Source organism: Atheta coriaria, unplaced genomic scaffold (assembly GCF_025399875.1).
Source record: "Atheta coriaria isolate IRGN ID8LTWV9N9 unplaced genomic scaffold, Caltech_Dcor_3.1 hic_scaffold_10_pilon, whole genome shotgun sequence".
Taxonomy (NCBI): Eukaryota; Metazoa; Arthropoda; class Insecta; order Coleoptera; family Staphylinidae; genus Dalotia; species Dalotia coriaria.
Genome location: NW_027045452.1, coordinates 5,420,466 through 5,440,082, shown reverse-complemented (window position 1 = coordinate 5,440,082; position 19,617 = coordinate 5,420,466). Strand labels below are relative to the sequence as shown.

The following is a 19,617-nucleotide window of genomic DNA, read 5'->3' as shown; positions in this document are numbered from 1 at the left end:
TAGTTGAGATGAGTGCGAATGTATAAGATAATAAAGTGGACAAAGTAAAGGAAACGTTGACCAAATGTGTTCCGTGTTCAAACTCATGAACTAAATAACCGATATTTCCAATATAAAATATTAAAGCGCAGATCACAAAAACTACGTTTTTCAATGCACATCTTATTTTATTGTTGGGGATGGAGCCATAGTATTTTGAATAGAGATTTGCACTCTTTAATAGAGCCGTAAGTTCCAAGTTTCTATTCATTCTTTTGCACAATAAAAATTATAAAGGAGTATGTGTCTTGAATGAATCTTACTTGTAATATAATCTTGGAATGTCTAACTTCCGATTTTGCTTGATATTTACAATTAATAATTAATTATAATATTATTATAATGTATGGATGTGGATATTAATTATACCAATGATAATATCTATAATATGAGATACCTATATCTAAATTCCAAATAAAGGTATGTATGTAATATAGCCAGCAAAGCGACGAGACCGTTATTGATGAAATTTACTGATAATCTTTTGTTCAGTGCAGCGTGTAATCGCGTGAAGTATAAAATGGAATTATAGCTTAAATAGTAGGTATATTCAGTATCAAGTGGACTTAATGGCACTTTAACTACGATAATTTAGTGCAAACGTAGCGAACGTTAAATCAATCGAGTGTTTGACAACGTTTATGATGCTTACCCTAATTTTTCTACTTCCACTTTATTTTCACGTTAGGGTTTCTGTATTTTAAATCTTTGAAATTCGCTCACATACTACTGGCAAATGTATTGGTTATAAATGCCGTGTCGCGCTGACACGAGCAGCAGCAGCTTTGACTTGCGGAGCATTGCAAATACGCAGACGCAAGCTCCACCCCGTGACTAAAACCCCTGACTAAAGTTCTTTATTCATGAAAAAAACTGTCGCTTTAAAGGTAGAAGTAGAAAAATTGTATTTGGAGGCAATACCAACGTCTTCAGCAAACGCTAGGAAAAATGTGTCCGCATGCATACGGTTGCAAATCATTGTTACAAGTTTGCATTTCAATTATAAAAACACAGCAATAGGGGGCTACAATGATTACTTAAATATAAATAAACCTAAATATTTTGATTATAAAGTGAAAATCTCATAAATTCTAATCTTTCTGAATACTAAATTATTGATTGTCACCTATAAAATTAAAAGATGATTTTAAACTGTATTTCAAATAGTAAATAGTACTAAAACAAAATGTTGCAAATATATGCGTGGCTAAATTGAAGGTTACATTAGCAAATGTTCCTCCGTGTTGATACTGATGTATTATATATCTAATATTTCCGGAATAAAAAATTAAACTTAATTAAACTTAATTAAACTTAAGTAGGAATACCCCTGTGCACTTCTTAATAAAATTTTAATGCCCACAGCTTTCTTCATTTTTAACGTATTATTCCGTGACGTTTGTTTGAGTATGTTGTGAAATAGCTCTTCAATATGCGCGATAAACTGCATTTTGTAAGATAGACACCGTGAATTATATTATTATTGTTTTATTATTCATAATTCATTCTTATGATGAACATTGCATCAATAATTTATAGAATCATCAAAAAGAAATCAGCAAACTAATGAACATATAATGTATGCATATATGTATTATCTTGATGTAAAATTTGATACAAGACTAGAATTTATAAATTGTTTTACTCAAATACTAGTGCACAATACTCTTGTATTACTTATTGTTGATATAGAATGTGGAATGTAAAATAACAATGATTCTTAAATTTTTTCGTACTTGAAAGTGATATGATATGATATGCAAAGAATGTTAGGGTTTTTCGAAAGAAGGAACTTTTTCAGCTTTCGACAACAGCTTTCCGCAGACATGTGGAGTTAATACAAAAATCAGATACTGAAACGTGTGAATCTTTATATTAGTAGAATTAGTTATAATAGCATAGAATATTAATTATAAAAACAGGATTGCGCAAATAAATATTGTTTGTTTTTGTGCTTCCATGAATCAATTTAAATGAAAAAAGTTATTGGTTTGAACGTGCCATAAATTATTCTAATCTTAAATACTTTCATTGCTCATTTTATGAGCTTATTTGTTGATATAGCTAGAAGTTGCAATTCGTATCACTAACATTAAATTGATTGAATTAACGAATAAAATTTGCATTAATTATTTCTAGTAAATATCCGTTTAACTAGCACTGAATGTTTTGTCTCATTTAATGGAATTAATATATCCCATCACAATAGAGTAAGCAAACTGAAACACCTACAAATAAAATGAATTTAATATATCGCTTCGAATGAACGTATAATTTTGATACAGAAAACACGAGAGCGTTTGAACATTTTCCATAATCACCAAGTGGCAGGCATAACCTGTGACTAGAATTCAAGTTCATGAACATGAGAATCTTCACAGTATTCACGTCACCATCCCAAGGACATGCATAAAAAGTATCGTATCGTATGCGGTCAGCCTGCAAACAATGTGAAAAATTAACGTTCAACTAAGCATTTCTGTATTTATATTGATTGCACTTACAAATGCTAATATTCTTTCCCCCATCCATCCAATTGAGAATAATATTATAATATACAAAGATATGTGACAAAATGATACAATATCAAATTGCTAAAAATTGAAATTTATAAAGAATTTTTCAGCACACAAATTAAAATATTACAATTAATATTGTGATAAAAAGCAACGCAGTTATTGAACCGCCAATCACAAACAATAAAAGTATGGGCAATTCAATGACTTTTGTGAAAGTTATCCATATTCTAAAATTTAACTATTAATAGACATTTTATCCGGGTTGGTTAAACCTGCTTAATCAAGTATAAATGCTGATTGTGTGCCAATATTAACTTGCGATAACGTATTTTCTTTCTGGATGTAGACTGAACTTGTTGCAGATTCGTTTTAAATACATCATAAAATGTATCAAAATATATCAGCAGACAGTATATTAAAAACACGGTGTTCATCAAACCCAATGTAATGCCGGCAATGAAACAAACTGAATATAAATTGTAGAGAATGCGCTGATAATTTTCAATGTTATTAATAAAAAAGTACTAAAACATGAATAATTATTAAAAGAAAGTATTTTGTATAAATTAATAACTTACACTTGGAAAAACATATCCGCAAGAATACTGCTGTGATTTATCATTACATGTTTGCAATTCAATCATCAACATTCCAAAGGTAGCAGTTATTGCAACATAATAATATAGGAACTTCTGTAATTTGTTGTTGGAATGAAAACCACATAACACTTTTCTGTATTTTAGACTTAGGTAAGGATTATTTTCCATCATGCTGAATATCATAACAATCTTGTTAAATTTGTTTTTTAAAGAAATAGTTGCGATGAGTGCATATGTATATGATAATAATGTGGACAAAGTAAAGGAAACTTTGACCAAATGTGTTCCGTGTTGAAACTCATAAATTAAATAACCGATATTTCCAATATAAAATATTAAAGCGCAGACCACGAAAATTACTTTTTGCAATGCACATCTTATTTTATTTTTGGGGATAGAGCCATAAAATTTGGAATAGAGATTTGCACTCTTTAATAGAGCCGTAAGTTCTAAGTTTCTATTCATACTTTTGCACAATAACAATTATAAAGGAGTATGTGTGTAGAATGAATCTTACTTGAAATATAATCTTGGAATGCCTAACTTCTGATTTTGGTAGACATATATAATTAATAATAAATGATAATATCAATATAATGTTGCTGTGGAAATTAATAATATAAAAGATAATATCAATAATTTGAGATATCAATATCTAAACACTAAATAAAGATATGTAGGTACTTAATTTATAGCCAGCAAACCGACAAAACTGTTATTATTGTAATTTTTTGATAATCTTTGATTCAGTGCAGCGGGTAATCGTAAGAAATATGAAGTAAAATTATAACTTACATAGTGTTAAAACATATCTTTCCTTTTTATGCTTGTATTATGATTGGCGGACTACTGGGGCAGATATGTGGAATTAATAAAAACAGAACAGATAATGAATCGTGCGATTTTTTAGTATACAAGAATTAGTTATAATATCATAGAATATTAATTTTAAAAAAGAGGATTGTACAAATAATTATTGTTTGTGTTTGGGTTCTCATAGAATCAAGATTTATTGATATAGAGTGAATAATGAGTACATAATAAATATATAAATCAAATCAATTTAAATCAAAATATTAATTGCTTTGAATGTGTAATTCACACGCAATAATTTATTCTATTCTAAAATACTTTCAATGCACATTTTATGAGAAGCTGCAATTAGTATCACTAATATTGAATTGATTAAATTAACGAATTAATTTTGTATTAATTATTGCTCGTAAATATCCGTTTAACTGACGTTAAATGTTTTGTCTCTTTTAATTGAATTAATATATCCCATCACAATAGAGTAAGCAAACTTACACACCTACAAATGAAATAAATGTAATATTTGGATTTAAAGATAGCTACGCGTATAGTTTTGATACAGAAAACATAATCTGTGACTAATTCGTGTTCATTGAACATGAGAATCTACACAGTATTTACGTCACCATCCCTGGGACATGCGTAAAAAGTATCGTATCTTATGCGGCCAGCCTACAAACAATATAAAAAATAAACGTTTAACAAAGCATTTCCTTATTTATATTAATCGCACTTACAAATGCTAAGATTCTTTCACCCATCCATCTCATTGAGAATAATATTATAATATACAAGCATATGTGACAATATGATACAATGTCAAATTGCTAAAAATTAAAATTTATAAAGATTTTTTCAGCACACAAACTGAAATATTACAATTAATGCTGTGATAAAAAGCAACGCAGTTATTAATCCGCCAATCACAAACACTAAAAGTGCGGGCCCACTTTTAATTTTTGTGAAGGTTATCCATATTGTAAAATGTAACTATTAATAAACATTTTACCTCAGTTGGTTAGACCTGCTTAATCAAGTATAAATGCTGATTATGTGCCAGTATTAACTTGCGATAACGAATTTCTTTTCTTGGTATGTATAGACCATAGGTCTCAAAGTATATCAGCAGACAGTATAATAAAAACACGGTATTCATCAAACCCAATGTTATGACGGAAATGAAACAAACTGAATATAAATTGTAGAAAATGCGTTGACAATATGTAATGTTATTAATAAGGAAGTACTAAAACATGAATAAATATTAAAAGAAAGTATTTGGAATATATATTTATATATTAATAACTTACACTTGGAAATACATATCCACACGAATACTGCTGTGATTTATCATTACATGTTTGCATTTCAACCATCAACGTACTAAATGCAGCTGCTGTTGCAACATAAATATATAGGAACTACTGTAATTTGTTGTTTGATTGAAGATCACGTAACACTTTTGGGTTTTTCAGGCTTAGATAAGAATTATTTTCGACCATACTGAATATCAAAAGAGCTTCGATAAATGTGTTTTTTAAACAATTACTTAAGGCGAGTGCAAATGTATAAGATAGTAAAGTGGACAAAGTAAAGGAAACGTTGACTAAATGTGTTCCGTGTTGAAACTCATGAACGAAATAACCGATATTTACAATATTATTACTATATTAATGCGCAGACCACAAAAACTACATTTCTTAATGCACATCTTATTTTATAGTTGGGGAAGGAACCATAGTATTTTGAATAGAGATTTACACTATTTAATAGAGTCGTAAGTTTTAAGTTTCTATTCATTCTTTTGCAAAATATAAATTATAAGGGAGTATGTGGGTTGAATGAGTCTTACTTGAAATATAAACATGGAATGCCTACCTTCCTATTTTGCTTGATATTTATAATTAATAATAAATTATAATATTATTATAATGTGTGGCTGTGCCAGCCAAGTGAGGAGACCGTTTTTGAATTTATTGATAATCTTTTGTTCAGTACAGCGTGTAATCGCGTTAAGTATGAAGTGGAATTATAGCTTGAATAGGAGGTATATTAAATATCAAGTGGACTTTAATTATGATAATTTAGTGCAAACGTAGCGAGCGTTAAATGAATCGAGTTTTTAAAAACGTTTGTGATGCTTACGCCCTTTTTTCTGCTTCCACTTTATTTCCAAGTTTGGGGTTCTGTATTTTAAATCTTTACTTACTTACTTTACTTGACTTACGGAGCATTGCAAATACGCAGACGCAAGCTCCACTCCGTGACCAAAACCCCTGACTAAAGTTCTTTAGTCATGGCATTGGCCACCCGTGTATGAAGTACATCTTTTTGTGCTTCAAAACCGAAGGTTTAAAGGTAGAAGTAGAGAAAATGTATTTGGAGGCAATACCAACGTCTTCAACATACGCTAGGAAAAATGTGTCATTTCAATTATAAAAACACAGCAATAGGGGATACAATGATTACTTAAATATAAAAAAACCTAAATATTTTGATTATAAAGTGAAAATCTCGTAAATTCTATTCTTTCTGAATTCTAAATTATTGATTGCCATCTATTAGATTAAAAAATGTATCAGTAATTTTTAAACTGTATTTCAAATAGTAAATAGTACTAAAACAAAATGTTACAAATATATGCGTGGCTAAATTGAAGGATACATTAGCAAATGTTCCTCCGTGTTGATACTGACGTATTATATATATAATATTTCGGGAATAAAAAATTGAACTCAATTAAACTTAAGTTGGAATACACCTGTGCGCTTCTTAATAAAGTTTTAATGCCCACAGCTTTCTTCATTTTTAACGTATTATTCCGTGACGTTTGTTTTAGTATGTTGTGAAATAGCTCTTCAATATGCGTGATAAACTGCATTTTGTAAGATAGACACCGTGAATTATATTATATTTGTTTTATTATTCATAATTCATTCTTATGATGAACATTGCATCAATAATTTATAGAATCATCAAAAAGAAATCAGCAAACTAATGAACATATAATGTATGCATATATGTATTATCTTGATGTAAAATTTGATACAAGACTAGAATTTATAATTTTTTTTACTCAAATACTACTGCACAATACTCTTATATTACTTATTGTTGATATAGAATGTGGAATGTAAAATAACAATGTTTCTTAATTTTTTTAGTACTAGAAAGTGATATGAATTGATATGCAAAGAATGTTAGGGTTTTTCGAAAGAAGGAACTTTAACAGCTTTCGACAACAGCTTTCCGCAGACATGTGGAGTTAATACAAAAATCAGATACTGAAACCTGTGAATCTTTATATTAGTAGAATTAGTTATAATAGCATAGAATATTAATTCTTAAAACAGGATTGTACAAATCAATATTGTTTGTTTTTGTGCTTCCATGAATCAATTTAAATGAAAAAAGTTATTGTTTTGAACGTGCCATAAATTATTCTGTTCTTAAATACTTTCATTGCTCATTTTATGAGCTTATTTGTTGATATAGCTTGAAGTTGCAATTCGTATCACTAACATTAAATTGATTGAATTAACGAATAAATTTTGCATTAATTATTTCTAGTAAATATCCGTTTAACTAGTACTGAATATTTTGTCTCATTTAATGGAATTAATATATCCCATAACAATAGAGTAAGCAAACTTAAACACCTACAAATGAAATGAATTTAATATATCGCTTCAAATGAACGTATAATTTTGATACAGAAAACACGAGAGCGTTTGAACATTTTCCATAATCACCAAGTGGCAGGCATAACCTGTGACTACAATTCAAGTTCATGAACATGAGCATCTTTACAGTATTCACGTCACCATCCCAAGGACATGCGTAAAAAGTATCGTATCGTATCCGGCCAGCCTACAAACAATATGAAAAACTACGGTTAAGCTAAGCATGATCGTATTAAAATTAAGCTCACTTACATATGCTAATAGTCTTTCACCCATCCATCCCATTGAGAATAATGCTATAATATACAAGAATATGTGACAAAGTGAGACAATGTCAAATTGCTAAAAATTGAAATTTATAAAGATTTTTTTCAGAGCACAAACTAATACACTACAATTAATTCTGTGATAAAAAGCAACGCAGTTATCAATCCGCCAAACACAAACAATAAAATTGTAGGCAATCCGTTAACTTTTGTGAAAGTTATCCATATTCTAAAATGTAACTATTAATAGACATTTTATCCGGGTTGGTTAAACCTGCTTAATCAAGTATAAATGCTGATTGTGTGCCAATATTATCTTGCGATAACGTATTTCACTTATTGGTGTAGACTGAACTTGATGCAGATTCGTTTTAAATACATCGTAAAAGGTATCCAAGTATATCAGCAAACAGTATATCATAAACACAGTATTCATCAAACCAAATGAAAGGCCGGCAATGAAACTAACTGAATATAAATTGTAAAGAATGCGCTGATAATGTTCAATGTTATTAATAAAAAAGTACTAAAACAGGAATCAATATTAAAAGAAAACATTTTGGACAAATTAATAACTTACACTTGGAAAAGCATATCCGCATGAATACTGCCGTGATTTATCATTACATGTTTGCAATTCAACCATCAACATAGCAAATATGATAAATATTGCTGCATAAACATAAAGGAACTTCTGCAATTTGTTGTTGGCATGAAAACCACGTAACACTTTTGCGTTTTTCAAACTTAGATAAGGATTATTTTCAATCATACTGAATATTACAAGCGCTTCATTATAATTGTTTTTTAAACAATTGGTTGTAATGAGTGCATATGTATAAGATAGTAATGTGGACACAGTAAAGGAAACGTTGACTAAATGTGTTCCATGTTGAAACTCATGAATTAAATAACCGATATTTCCAGTATAAAATATAACAGCGCAGACCACAAAAATTCCATTTTGCAATGCACATCTTATTTTATTGTTGTTGTCAGAGCCATAATATTTTGAATAAAGATTTGCACATTTTAATAGAGCCATAAGCTCAAAGTGTATATGCGTTCTTTTGCTCATTGGAAATTGTATATGTGTACAGAATGAATCTAAATTGTAGTATAAACTTGGAATGCCTAACTTGCAATTTGGTTAGATATATATACTTAATAAGTAATGATAATGTCATTATAATCAAAGTTGTTGATCTAAATTATATCATTAATAATATCGGTTATATAATTTGTGTTATCTATATCTAAGCACAAAATAATGGTATGTATGTAATGTATAGGCAGCAAAACGACGAAACCGATTTCGATGAAATTTTCTGATAATCTTTAGTTTAGCGCAGCGGGTAATCGTGTGAAGTATGAAGTGAAATTATAGCTGAAATAGTATATTAAGTATCAAGTGGACTAAACGGCACTTTAACCACGCAATTTTCTACTTTCTTCTACTTTTTTTTCTACTTATACTCAAGAAGTTTTACAAGTTTTTGTATTTAAAATCTTTGAAATTGGCTGACTTATTTGACAGACGGCGCATGGCTTTTCATATGGTCTTGGGTTGCACCCTAGGAAAATGCGCGGACGCCGGCTCCACCCGCAACTAAAGCCAGTGACTAAAGTACTTTAGTCACGGCCTTGGCTGTCCGTGTTTGAAGTATAACTTTTTCTGTAACAAAACCGTGAAAAAACTGTCGTTTCGAATGTGGAAGCAAAAAGAGGTTTTAAAAATGAAATTGAATTTTGAATGGAAATTCAATTTTAATTTATATTTATGTATTAGTTATGTAATTTGAATAGAGATGTCGAAATGATGCCCGCATTGGCAAAAAAAGCTGACTTTGAATAGTGTGCCTTATTTTTTGTAATTGATATACCCCATTACAATTGAGTAAGCAAACTTAAACACCTGCAAATAAAATAAATGTAATTTTAAAAAAAATCAATTCATAGTTTTTTATACCGAAAGCACAAAAGCGTTTGAACATGATCCGTAATCGCCGAGTGGTAGCCGTAATTTGTGACTACAATTCAAGTTCATCAACATTAGAATCTTCACAGTATTCGCGTCACCATCCCAAGGACATGCATAAAAAGTATCATATCGTATGCGGTCCGACTATAAACAATACAAAAGTTCAATGTTTAGCAAAGTTTTACTGAATTTAATTTAATCCTGCTTACAAATGCTAAGATTTTTTCCCCATCCAGCCCATTGCGAATAATATTATAATATACAAGGGTAGCTGAAAGAGGGAAACCAAATCAAATGCCTGAAAATAACAAATTTAAAAGGTATTAAAGTTTAATAATTAAAAATATTACAATTAGTTCTGTGATGAAATTCAAAGCAATTATTAATCCGCCAACAACAAATAACGAAAGTGAAGGCCATCGAGTAACCATTGTGAGATTCGTCCACATTCTAAAATTTACGTATTAATAGACATTTTATAAAATGTTTTTTATGATTTTACTTGCTTAATCAGGTATAAATGCTGATCGTGTGCCAATATTAGCATGTCATAACGTATTTCCTTGTTTAATGTTGACTGAATTTGTTGCAGATTGGCTTGAAATACACCGTAAAACCTATCAAAATATACCAGCAGACAGTATATCATAAACACAGTGTTCACTTTACACAGTGCAACGGACGCAATGAAACAAACTGAATAAAAATTGTAGAGAATGCGTTGATAATGTTGAATATTTTCAACAAAAAAGTACTACAACAAGATTAAATATTAAAAAGAAGTATTTGGAATTAATTAATACCTTACACTGGGAAAAACATATCCGCACGAATACTGTCGTGATTTATCAGTGCAAGTTTGCAACTCGAAGATCAACATAGCAAAGGAAACAAATATTGCAGCATAAAAATAAATGAACCTCAGTGATCTGTTGTTCCAATGAATGTCACGTAGTACATTCGCATTTTTTAAGCTTAGATAAGGATTTTCTTCCATCATACTGAATAACATGTGAGCCTCCTTAAATTTGTATTTTAAACAGATAATTGTGAAGAGTGCATTTGTATAAGATAATAGAGTTGACAAAGTGAAGCAAACATTAGCCAAATTTGTTCCGTTTTGAAACTCATGAATTAAATAACCCATATTTCCAGTATAAAATATTATAGCACAGGCCATAAAAATGACTTTTCCCATTGTATTTTTGATTTTATTATTGTTGTTAGAACCAAAATATATTGAATAAAGATTAACACTGTTTAAAAGAGTCCTAATTTCTGTGTTTCTGTGCATTTTTGCAGATAATATAAATTGTACGTGTGTATTGCAAGAATCTTCTCTGGAGAATAATCTTGGAATAATTACCTCGCAATTATACAACAATTTTTACATTCTGAATAAATAATGATAATGATAATTTTACTTTTGGAAATTTTTGGTATTATATTCGTTTATATAGTATCTACATAATTAAAATTAATATTTAGGAATATTATTGGCTTAAATAATTAATGAAAATTTATGTAGTGTCAAGCAAAATAAAAATTTTACAAATCTAATCAACGAAGAAATTTTGATTACAAATTAATCTAATTAAACTAATTATTTACTATTAAAATCTAATAATAAAACATGACAACATCTTTAATTCTTTGGCAGCACTTCGCAAACAACTGAAAGTTCTTCATTGTTGTAACAATTCTTTGGCTGTTCCTCGCATATAAAATATTTGCCATGATGACACGGTGCATCGTTCCAAACTGTTGTATTTGTAAGATCTGGCCAAATATGTACGCAATGCTCGATGTTTTCATTGTTGTCCGGTTGATAAGGTAGCAACCAGTTAGTGTAAACAAATGGCTCACCAGTTGCCATCCAAACAAATCTGCCTTCTAGAGATAAATCTGTTCCACCTAACCAAAAAGACACTCTCTCCATACCTGTTTTAATGAATTATTCATTTTTATAAAATAATATCTAACATAACTAGTAAAAATATCTAAATATTTACCTGCTTTTTTGATTGTTTTCTCAAGAAGATATTGTTCATTTCTGGTATTTACAGTTGCCAATTGCAACTTAGCTTAACATTTAAACAAAGTATTAACAAAATTAATAATAACTAATTAATAGATAATAAGGTGTAGATTATTTTCTTACTGATAATGTGTTCTGAAGGTAATAGTTTTTTGCAAAAATTTCTGTACCCAAACAACTTAACAATACAAGACAAGCAAAACTAATCTTCATCTTGGCAACTATGAGTATGTACTATTTAAGATTAATGTTGGAGAACAAATATATAATCATTCAAGAGGTCAAAGTTGAAACAATGGGAAAGTCCAATATAGTAATATAAGTATGTCAGTAATATATGTCAGTTTCTTACAAACAAGAATATAATGAAAACATTTTATATATTCGTAATCAGAAAGTTTATTAAAGGAAATCAGCTAGAGATTTCAACATTGAAGTAGTTTAAACTAGATGTTTGATTGGCAAGTTTTTAAAATTACAAGTAAAATTGTTTGCCTATCTTCTCGCTAAACCGGTTAAAAGTGTGGTTATGTACTGTATTTGCCATCCAAAGCTGATAAGTGCAGAAAATTTATTTGATTTAATAAAACAGGATATGTGTTGCTTGAAGTTATGCTAATTGCAAAACTTTTATTTCGGTTGCTCTTCGCAAATAACTGTGAATTCCTCATCGTTATAACAGTTCTTCGGTTGTTCCTCGCATATAAAAAAAATTTCATGAAGGCAAGGAGCGTCGTTCCATACTGTTGTGTTTGTTATATCTGGCCAAATATGTACGCAATGCTCAATGTTGTCATAGTTGTCAGATTGGCCACCAACCAGGTCTGGTCGCAACCAATTTGTATACGCAAATGGCTCACCAGTTGCCATCCATACAAATTTGCCTTCTTTTGTTAAGTCTGATCCACCTATCCAAAACGATGCTTTCTCCATACCTGTTTTATTTAATTATTCAGTTTTGCTTTGCCATATTCTAAATAATTAATGGAAATAAACAAACATTTACCTGCTTTTTTGATAGTTCTTTCCAGATGAGTTTGTTCATTTCTGGTATTCACCGTAGCCAATTGTAAGCCTTGCTGGGCACAGTTTTCAAATGATCCATACCAAATTGACTTAAATATTAAACAAAATATTATTTACTCAAACAAGTTAAAATTTTAGTTATTGCCATACCGAAAATCTGTTTTAGATGTAATAGGTTTTTCCGTAAATTTCAGAGGAATAAAAACTTAGTATTATTAAACACAGAAAAATGAACTTCATCTTGTCACCACTGCGTATAACAGCAAAAATGAAACAATCTTATCATGTAAAAGGTTAAAGCTGATGGTTATAATAGTGATAGTGTCGGTTTGTTTCTGTTGTGAGGGTAAAGAGAAAGACACATAAATTATATATTTTTTACCTCAGTCTCTCACATACAACTGTAATATCTTCATTGTTATAACAATTTTTTGGTTGATCTTCACAAATAAAATATTTTGGGTTATTGCAAGGAGCATCATTCCATTCAAATGTGTTTCTTGCGAATGGCCAAATATCCACACAGTTTTCTACTCCGTTTCTGTTGGTGTTGTCTGGTTGATCAGGCAGCCAATTCGTGTAACCAAATGGTTCCCCGGAAGCTGTCCAGACAAAACTACCTTCTTTGGCTAAGTCAGAACCACCTGTCCAGAAAGATGTTTTTTCTAACCCTACAAAGACAAACAGAATTTCAATAAGTTTAATATTATAAACTTCAACTATAGTATGAAAATTTAATGTTAATTATAGTTATATATATCGACAAAAGATGGCTCTTCACTATAATTGAAAATCTTGTTGATGCAGTCAGTTCATAAAACTTTCATGAAATAAAAAAGAATAGTAATAATATATTAACAATACCAGCTGCTTTTATAGTCTTCTCTAAAGTATTCTGTTCATTTTTGGTCAGGATAGTAGCCATCTGCCTTCTTTGCAGGGCACAGTTTTCCAATGCCGCATGCCAATTATGTTTAAAACCAATTAAAATACAATTACCATAATTAAATTACCTACTTCCAATACAACACAATACCGGTGTTTTATTTTGTATATAATAAGTTTTTCCATATATTTCCGCACATAGAATACTAAGCAATATAAAACCCGCTAATATAAACTTCATCTCGACTACTCGACTAGCAAACTATTTATGATTGACGTCGTATTCTAATAATCTTATTTAAACTAAGGTCAACGTTTAACATAGGAAGAAAAGCCTATAAAATAATTTCTCTCATTTAATATTTTATTTCAATCTTTCACAAACAACTGTAATATCTTCGTTGTTATAACAATTCTTTGGTTGATCTTCACAAAAAAAAAACTTTGGATAATTACACGGTGCATCATTCTATTCCAGTGTCTTTCTTGCAATTGGCCAAAGATCCATGCAATTCTCTGCTTCGTTAAAGTAGTTATTATCAGCAAACAGTGTATCATAAGCACAGTTTTCATCAAGCCTAATGAAAGGCCGGCAATGAAACAAACTGAATATAAATTGTAAAGAACGGCGCTGATAATGTTAAATGTTATTAATAAAAAAGTACTAAAACATAAATAAATTTTAAAAGAAAACATTTTGGATAAATTAATAACTTACACTTGGAAAAGCATATCCGCATGAATACTGCCTTGATTTATCATTACATGTTTGCAATTCAACGATTAACATACCCAAAGAGACAAATATTGCTGCATAAAAATAAAAGAACCTCAGTGATCTGTTGTTCCAATGAATGTCACGTAGTACATTCACATTTTTTAAGCTTAGATAAGGATTTTCTTCCATCATACTGAATAACATGTGAGCCTCCTTAAATTTGTATTTGAAACAATTAATTGTGAAGAGTGCATTTGTATAGGATAATAGAGTTGACAAAGTGAAGCAAACATTAGCCAAATTTGTTCCGTTTAGAAACTCATGAATTAAATAACCGATACTTCCAGTATAAAATATTATAGCCCAGGCCATAAAAATTACTTTTCCCACTGCATTTCTGATTTTATGATTGTTGTTTGAGCCTAAATATATTGAATAACTAGCGACCCGCCCCGGCTTCGCACGGAAGTAAAAAACCGCATCAAAATTCGTTGCGTAGTTTCAATGATTTAAGCATACAAAGGGACAGACAGAGAAAGCGACTTTCCTTCTCCAAACAAAAACATCAACCGGTCAACTTCAACCCATACGTACACACATACACACGTCTATGCTTGGAGGGGGAAGCTACGAAGCATCGCACAAAGAGGAGACGGGAATAATCGAAAACTTTGTATTTACGACATCACATTAGAAACCTCAAAAATAACAGTACTTCCCCACTATTTAATGGATGTTATTATACATACAAACCTTCCTCTTGAATTACTCTATCTATTAAAAAAAACGGCATCAAAATCCGTTGCGCAGTTTCAAAGATTTAAGCATTCAACGGGACCGGAAAAAAAAGCGACTTTACTTTATACTATGTAGTGATAGTGAAGATTAACACTGTTTAGAAGAGCCCTAATTTCTGTATTTCTGTGCATTTTTGCAGATAATATAAATTGTACGTGTGTATTGCAAGAATCTTCTCTGAGAATAATCTTAGAATTATTACCTTGCAATTATACAACAATTTTTTCATTCTGAATAAATAATGATAATGATAATTTTACTTTTGGTAATTTTTGGTATTATATTCGTTTATATAGTATCTATATTATTAAAATTAATATTTAGGAATATTATTGGCTTAAATAATTAATGAAAGTTTATGTAAGACTATTTATTGTCAAGCAAAATAAAAATTTTACAAATCTAATCAACGATGAAATTTTATTACAAATTAATGTAATTAAACTAATTATTTACTATTAAAATCTAATAATAAAACATGGCAACATCTTTAATTCTTTGGCCGCACTTTGCAAACAACTGAAAGTTCTTCATTGTTGTAACAATTCTTCGGCTGTTCCTCGCATATAAAATATTTGCCATGATGACACGGTGCATCGTTCCAAACTGTTGTATTTGTAAGATCTGGCCAAATATGTACGCAATGCTCGATGTTTTCATTGTTGTCCGGTTGACTAGGTAGCAACCAGTTCGTGTAAACAAATGGCTCACCAGTTGCCATCCAAACGAATCTGCCTTCTCGAGATAAATCTGTTCCACCTAACCAAAAAGACACTCTCTCCATACCTGTTTTAATTAATTATTCATTTTTATAAAATAACATCTAACATAACTAGTAAAAATATCTAAATATTTACCTGCTTTTTTGATTGTTTTCTCAAGAAGATGTTGTTCATTTCTGGTATTTACAGTTGCCAATTGCAGTCCTTGCCTCGCACAGTTTTCGAATGATGCATACCAACTTAGCTTAACATTTAAACAAAGTATTAACAAAATTAATAATAACTAATTAATAAATAATAAGGTGGAGATTATTTTCTTACTGATAATTTGTTCTGAAGGTAATAGTTTTTTGCAAAAATTTCTGTACTCAAACAACTTAACAATACAAGACAAGCAAAACTAAACTTCATCTTGGCAACTATGAGTGTGTACTATTTAAGTTTAATGTTGGAGTGCAAATATTTAAACATTCAAGAGGTCAAAGTTGAAAAAATAGGGAAATCCAATATGGTAATATAAGTATGTCAGTTACTTACAAACAAGAATATAATAAAAACATTTTATATATTCTACAAGTTTAATTATACATGACATTGGAAATAATTTGCAGTTGCTGCATTTACTGAAATTTGTCATAATATCATATTAGTTTTATCGTAATCAGAAAGTTTATTAAAGGAAATCAGATAGAGATTTTAACATTGAAGTAGTTTAAACTAGATGATTGATTGGCAAGTTTTTAAAATTACAAGTAAAATTGTTTGCCTACCTTCTCGCCAAACACGTTAAAAGTATGGTTAGGTACTGTATTTGCCTTACAAAGCTGATATGTGCAGAAAATTTATTTGATTTAATAAAACAGGATATGTGTTGCTTATCCTTATGCTAACTGCAAAACTTTTATTTTGGTTGCACTTCGCAAATAACTGTGAGTTCTTCATCGTTATAACAGTTCTTCGGTTGTTCCTCGCATATAAAAAATTTTTCATGAAGGCAAGGGGCGTCGTTCCATACTGTTGTGTTTGTTATATCTGGCCAAATATGTACGCAATGCTCAATGTTGTCATAGTTGTCTGGTTGGCCACCAACCAGGCCTGGTCGCAACCAATTTGTATACGCAAATGGCTCACCAGTTGCCATCCATACAAATTTGCCTTCTTTTGTTAAGTCTGATCCACCTATCCAAAACGATGCTTTCTCCATGCCTATTTTATTTAATTATTCAGTTTTGCATTGATACATACCACATTATTAATAAAAATAAATTAACGTATACCTGCTTTTTTGATAGTTCTTTCCAGATGAGTTTGTTCATTTCTGGTATTCACCGTAGCCAATTGTAAGCCTTGCTGGGCACAGTTTTCAAATGATCCATACCAATTTGACTTCAATATTAAACAAAATATTATTTACTGAATCAAGTTAAAATTTTAGTTATTTTCATACCGAAAATCTGTTTTGGATGTAATAGTTTTTTCCGTAAATTTCAGAGGAATAAAAACTTAGTATTATTAAACACAGAAAAATGAACTTCATCTTGTCACCTTGGCTTATACACTGCGCATAACAGCAAAAATGCAGCAATCTTATCGTTTCAAAGGTTAAAGTTGATGGTTATAAACATCTCAAAATAAATATAGTGTCGGTTTGTTTCTGTTGTGAGGGTAAAAAGAAAGACAGATAAGTTATAATTTTTTTTACGTCAGTCTCTCACATACAACTGTAATATCTTCATTGTTATAACAATTTTTTGGTTGATCTTCACATATAAAATATTTTGGGTTATTGCAGGGGGCATCATTCCATTCAAATGTGTTTCTGGCGAATGGCCAAATATCCACACAGTTTTCTACTCCGTTTATGTTTTTGTTGTCTGGTTGATCTGGCAGCCAATTTGTGTAACTAAAGGGTTCACCGGAAGCTGTCCAGACAAAACTACCTTCTTTGGCCAAATCAGATCCACCTATCCAGAAAGATGTTTTTTCTAACCCTACAAAGTTATACATAATTTCAATAAGTTTAATATTATAAACTTCAACTATAGTATGAAAATTTAATGTTAATTATAGTTATATATATCGACAAAAGATGGCTCTTCACTTTAATTGAAAATCTTGTTGATGCAGTCAGTCCATAAAACTTTCAAGAAATAAAAAAGAATAGTAATAATATATTAACAATACCAGCTGCTTTTATAGTCTTCTCTAAAGTATTCTGTTCATTTTTGGTCAGGATAGTAGCCATCTGCCATCCTTGCAGGGCACAGTTTTCGAATGCTGCGTGCCAATTAAGCTTAAAACCAATTAAAATATAATTACCATAATTAAATTACTCCCAATACAATTACCTGTGTTTTATTTTGTATATAATAAGTTTTTCCATATATTTCCGCACATAGGATACTAAGCAATATAAAACCCGCTAATATAAACTTCATCTCGACTACTCGACTAACAAACTGTTTATGATTGACGTCGTATTCTAATAATCTTATCTAAATTAAGGTCAACGTTTAACATAGGAAGAAAAGCCTATAAAATAATTTCTCTCACTTAATATTTTATTTCAATCTTTCACAAACAACTGTAATATCTTCGTTGTTATAACAATTCTTTGGTTGATCTTCACAAATAAAAAATTTTGGATAATTACACGGTGCATCATTCCATTCCAGTGTGTTTCTTGCCATTGGCCAAAGATCCACGCAATTCTCTGCTACATCAAAGTAGTTATTATCAGGTTGATTTGGCAACCAGTTAGTGTAACTGAATGGTTCACCGGATGCCATCCAAACAAACTTGCCTTCTTTAGCTATATCTGTTCCACCTATCCAAAACGATGTTTTTTCCAAACCTGTGCCAACACTATTACTTTATATCTAATTTTTTGTCATTATATTCTATAAAATATACCTGCCGCTTTTATAGTTGCTTCCATAGTAGCTTGTTCATTTTGTGTGATAACAGTTGCCATCTGCAATCCTTTGAGTGCACAATTTTGGAATGCTGCATGCCAGTTAAGCTTAAAATTAATTTACATATGAATTAATAATAAACAATTAATATATTCAACCTACCGTTGTTGTATTTTGTATGTAATAATTTTTTCCGTATATTTCAGCACATTGAACACTAAGCAGTACGAAACAAGCTAAAATAAACTTCATGTTGTTAACTTGACTTGTCAATTGTAAATAACTTATGTTATATGTTTGCAGATGTTATCTAAACTGGGGTCAAAGTAAAGTGATGACGTACATGCATTAAATAAAGACTAATTTTACTTTGTTTTGATTTATTATTTTAATTTCTCAGAAAAAAGAAATCGATAATATAAAAATGATCCGCAAAAGCTGCGGGTAGGCGTATAACTCAACAACGCCTCGACCAATTCGACCAATTCTTTTTTTTTAAATGTTCGTTACAGTCCATGGATGGTTTTTACGGTGGGAAAAATTTGATTAATTGCCGGAAAAACCATAAAAACACCCCTTTTCTTTTAGATAACAGTTATCATAAAGATTCAATCA

General features: G+C 30.2%; 2 protein-coding genes and 3 long non-coding RNA genes across 6 annotated transcripts; all 5 read right to left on the bottom strand.

Annotated features, from left to right (window-relative positions):
- Positions 1-2,183: 2,183 nt before the first annotated feature.
- LOC135800862 (uncharacterized) lies at positions 2,184-8,714 on the bottom strand. Of its 2 annotated transcripts, none has more exons than XR_010550228.1 (6): positions 8,500-8,711; positions 8,198-8,445; positions 8,049-8,148; positions 7,906-7,995; positions 7,685-7,840; positions 2,184-2,267 (listed from the first exon to the last, which is right to left on the bottom strand). XR_010550228.1 is itself a non-coding variant. In XM_065314198.1 (6 exons), the coding sequence occupies exons 1-6, from the start codon at positions 8,689-8,691 to the stop codon at positions 7,576-7,578; spliced, it is 840 nt and encodes a 279-aa protein (XP_065170270.1). In that variant the 5' UTR covers positions 8,692-8,714; the 3' UTR covers positions 7,357-7,575. The 2 variants fall into 2 exon arrangements, 1 of the variants encoding a protein (XP_065170270.1); XM_065314198.1 differs by lacking the exon at positions 2,184-2,267 and adding an exon at positions 7,357-7,629 and having other exon boundaries at positions 8,500-8,714.
- Positions 8,715-9,752: 1,038 nt separating this feature from the next.
- Positions 9,753-10,354, bottom strand: LOC135801389 (uncharacterized). The gene is made up of 4 exons (XR_010550360.1): positions 10,251-10,354; positions 10,110-10,198; positions 9,889-10,044; positions 9,753-9,834 (listed from the first exon to the last, which is right to left on the bottom strand). It is a non-coding gene; the product is annotated as an uncharacterized lncRNA (long non-coding RNA).
- Positions 10,355-11,318: 964 nt separating this feature from the next.
- LOC135801087 (uncharacterized) lies at positions 11,319-12,182 on the bottom strand. Its single transcript, XR_010550291.1, has 3 exons — positions 12,062-12,182; positions 11,913-11,984; positions 11,319-11,841 (listed from the first exon to the last, which is right to left on the bottom strand). It is a non-coding gene; the product is annotated as an uncharacterized lncRNA (long non-coding RNA).
- Positions 12,183-12,312: 130 nt separating this feature from the next.
- Positions 12,313-13,232, bottom strand: LOC135800518 (uncharacterized). Its single transcript, XR_010550172.1, has 3 exons — positions 13,115-13,232; positions 12,945-13,053; positions 12,313-12,873 (listed from the first exon to the last, which is right to left on the bottom strand). It is a non-coding gene; the product is annotated as an uncharacterized lncRNA (long non-coding RNA).
- A 110-nt stretch (positions 13,233-13,342) lies between these two features.
- On the bottom strand, positions 13,343-19,254 carry LOC135800797 (C-type mannose receptor 2-like). Its single transcript, XM_065314119.1, has 9 exons — positions 19,165-19,254; positions 19,001-19,109; positions 18,741-18,941; positions 18,272-18,364; positions 17,807-18,078; positions 17,365-17,473; positions 17,136-17,293; positions 16,223-16,331; positions 13,343-13,635 (listed from the first exon to the last, which is right to left on the bottom strand). The coding sequence occupies exons 1-9, from the start codon at positions 19,252-19,254 to the stop codon at positions 13,343-13,345; spliced, it is 1,434 nt and encodes a 477-aa protein (XP_065170191.1).
- Between the last annotated feature and the right edge of the window lie 363 nt (positions 19,255-19,617).